This window comes from Panthera tigris, chromosome A2, assembly GCF_018350195.1.
Source record: "Panthera tigris isolate Pti1 chromosome A2, P.tigris_Pti1_mat1.1, whole genome shotgun sequence".
In the NCBI taxonomy this organism is placed as follows: Eukaryota; Metazoa; Chordata; class Mammalia; order Carnivora; family Felidae; genus Panthera; species Panthera tigris.
In genome coordinates this window covers 56,950,294-56,953,819 of record NC_056661.1, presented here as the reverse complement: position 1 = coordinate 56,953,819, position 3,526 = coordinate 56,950,294, and the positions used below count along the sequence as shown (strand labels likewise).

The window sequence follows — 3,526 nt, the reverse complement described above, 5'->3', positions numbered from 1 at the left end:
GGTGTTTGGTCTTTACAGCCCAGGAAGCTTTGGTGACCTGTCGGCCTTTGACCCTAGCTAGTTTGATTTCGACTTCTCTTTTTTTCATTTTGTTTATTTTTTTATTTTCATTTTTCTTTCTTCTCTACTCCTTTTCTCTCCCAATTTTTTTTGCCTTTTTCTGTTTTTACTTTTTTCTTTTTTTTCTCCTTTTTTAGTTTTTCTTTTTCTCAATTTTTTTTCGTTTCCTCCCTTCATTTTCTTTGTGTGTGTGTGTGTGTGTGTGTGTGTGAGTGAGTGTGTGTGTGCGCGTGTGTGTTTTTCATTTGTTTTTTTTTTGTGTTAGCGTTTTAGTACAGTTAGTATAGTTCATATTGTTAGTATAGTTCATATTGTTAGTATAGTTCATAAGCATAGTATTGTTAGTATTGTTAGTATTTTGTAGGTTGGTATTGTTGGTTAGCATAGTCCGTGTAATTAGCATTATTTAGCGTTAGTATAGTTAGTAGGTCACCATGCTTCAGGGGCGTAAGGCCATTACCGCTGGTGAGGAGGACTTCTGTATTTACGAGATCCCCGAGATCACCAGTGAGGGCAGCGTCCCCCCCAGGAAGCAGTCTGATGTGACGTTCATCAAGAAAACCCAGAAGGACCCCGCTGGCCTCCAGGGACTTTGTCGTGAAGCCCAGAATATGAAGACCTCAAGTCACCCAAGTGTTGTCAAGTCACTTGAGGTGATCAACAGCAAGGAAACATTGGTTCTCCTTTCAGAATACGTAAGCAGAGACAACCTGCGTGACGATTTTACGCACCGTGGCCAAGTGACGGAGGAGGTTCCAGACAAATTCTGCCAGCTGTTATCGGTGGTGGAGTACTGCCACCAACAAGGTATGATCGGCGGGTATCTAAAGCTAGAGACACTGCTTTTTCAAAAGAAGCTGAAGGTAAAACTCACGGGGGTTGGACTAAGCATCCAGTTTGCTGGCTACAAACTCCACACTTTCTGGGACAGCCCCCCTTATTCTGCCCCACGACTCTTCCTGCAGCAAAAGGAGGACACCCCTTCCGCAAACGCTTGGAGCCTGGGGGTGGTTTGGTACTGCTTGGCCACCGGGTTGGAGCCGTTTGAGGGGGAAGTCTTCTGGGACGCAGAACGAAATATCGAAAACAGGGAACACAATGCTCTGGTTTTCATGTCCCTGGAGAGTGAAAACATGTGGTACACGTTGACAACTATCCAGCCCACGATCAGGACACCAACCACAGTCCGCTCCTGGAGCTCCATCGCAACCTGTTCCAGCACAGGCCTGTCCTCAGAGCAGAGTAGTCTGACCTCCGAAGGGACCAGCATAGGGACCACGATTAGCGGGCCCAGATGCAACTCGCCAGCCACAAACTCCGACACCAGCAGTGAATACAGGCAGCCAGGGAGGATGTCTCTAGAGCCAAAAAATCAGGTTCTCAAACATCTCAATAAATTTAAAAATGTATTTAAAAAAAATAATAAAATACAACCCCAAATAAACAAATAAATGAGAGCCAGAAGAGAGCCACGTGTCCGTGCCTTTATTTTATTTTGTTTTTTAACTTTAAAGGAATTTAAATGTTTGTTTTGAAAGAGAAGGGACAGTGCGAGTGGGGGAGGGACAGAGAGAGAACCCCAAGTCTACTCTGTGCTATCAGCTCGGAGCCCGACGCGGGGCTCCAGCTCACAAAACTGTGAGATGGCGACCTGAGCAAGACCAAGAGTGGGACGCTTGAGCCACTGAGGCCCACCCAGGAGCCCCGTCCCTGCTTTTTAAGTGCAGGGAACGATGCTGAGCTCCAGGAAGCCCGGGGACATGGCACAAGAGATTGGCCAGGGCGACGGGTGGGACCAGATCCAGAACAGCTTCACAGGCTGGAGGAGTGTCGGTGGGAGAGTGACCTGCTGGATGTGGAGTTGTAGGAAGCACAAGGTGGAGGTGGTGAAGTTTTGGGAGTGATGGGGGGTTCGTGGGTCTGGAGCCGATGGCCAAGGAAGAATTCGTGAAGAAGTCTTTGGTGCAAAAAGGTGATTTTATTAAAGCACGGGGACAGGTCCCATGGGCAGGGAGAGCTGCACTGGCGTCGTGACGGGTAGCTCATTATATACCCTCAGGTTGGGAGGGGGTTAGGGAGAGAGCCAGAATTCCTTGGAGACTTACTCTAGGACTCAAGGTTCCAGGACCTTGAGGGGCTAGCTGTTGCCAGGAAAACGCCGTTTCTTGCCGTTTAATGAAACCTCAGCCATGAGACCCTTTAGATGGATCTGGGCAGGCCATAAGCGTGGAGGATGATTGCCAGCATATATGTTGCGGGGGTCGAGATGAAGTAGATTTGCAGGGTCCTCGAGGTTGGGATCATGTGAAGCTAAGGTTCTCTTTTGCCCCCACCAAAATGTCATCCTGTCAGGCAGCTGAGCTCCTAGAGGGAGGTCACTCTGCCTGTTTCATGGACTTGTCAATGGGCTGCAGGCAGTAAGGGAATTTAAGTTTTCATTTGCCTTAGTTTCCCACATGACCACGGCAAGCATTTAAACCCCTTTCCTTTGTTCTTGGGGAGCCAGGAGTGTCCAAGGACTAACACACACATTCCACCTGGGAGGGACGGTGCCAGCCTGGATTTTGCCCTGAGCCTGCCTGATGCTCCCTTATCATATCCCCCTGCCCCCTGAGCAGTTTTGACCCTGGAATCTTTAGGGTTGCTGCAGGCGGAAGGTCTCGTCTTCTGTAGCTTCTTCCTGCTGAGCAAGGGCGTAGAGTTGTCCCTACCTATCTCGGTCAATATGGGTCAGTCAGGGAACATAGAGGGGAGTTATAAAAGGCAGAGGCAGCTGAATCCACCGTGGGCAATGTGTATGAACCTCCTTGAGTAAAAAGGATCGTGTGTTGGCTTGAAGTGATTGCAGTGATGGAGTCTTGGTACCAGGCAGAGAGACATGGGAAAAAAAGCAGAACAGAATGAGAACCACTAGAAAGATCAGCCCAAGTGGAAGTCCTTTGGTAGCTGACGCACCTCCTCCAGTCCAGGAGTTTAACCAATCATTACAGGAAAGGGATTGTTTAAAGCGCCAAGTTGGAGTACTCATGTCAGTGAGAAATCCAGAAGTGTTTCTGTGGTCATCTGGAATGTACACACAGCATTTTGTTTTGATGAGAGTATAAGTTACACCTTGTGCAGCAGTTAGCACACATGCCGTTCTATTTTGTAGAACTGTTTTCTGCATTCGAGTTATGTTCTTATTTAACACTATAATGGTATGTTGAGAGTCATTTAAGTCCTTAACTGTGTAACAAGTGATGTATGTACAGCCATCCTGTAGACTCTGTTTGGTTCAGTAAGCAATCAGCTAATTAATCAGAGGTACTCTTCTGGAACCGAGAAAAACAGGGGTGGGTGACTGGTTAGAGCAAATCATAAACTTAGTGTTTCCCAGTGCTGCCAGTGAGATGTTAGATGTCGGGCGGGAAGCATCCTCAGAGGAGAGTGGGAAGAGGCAGCAGGAATGAGGTTGGTCTTTCTGGTT

The 3,526-nt window shown here is 47.7% G+C and overlaps 1 protein-coding gene across 1 annotated transcript; it reads left to right on the top strand.

Moving 5' to 3' along the window:
* The first annotated feature begins 253 nt into the window (after positions 1–253).
* Positions 254–1,529, top strand: LOC122232543 (serine/threonine-protein kinase SIK2-like). Its single transcript, XM_042962174.1, has 2 exons — positions 254–867; positions 1,026–1,529. The coding sequence occupies exons 1-2, from the start codon at positions 495–497 to the stop codon at positions 1,106–1,108; spliced, it is 456 nt and encodes a 151-aa protein (XP_042818108.1). The 5' UTR covers positions 254–494; the 3' UTR covers positions 1,109–1,529.
* The last annotated feature ends 1,997 nt before the right edge of the window (positions 1,530–3,526 follow it).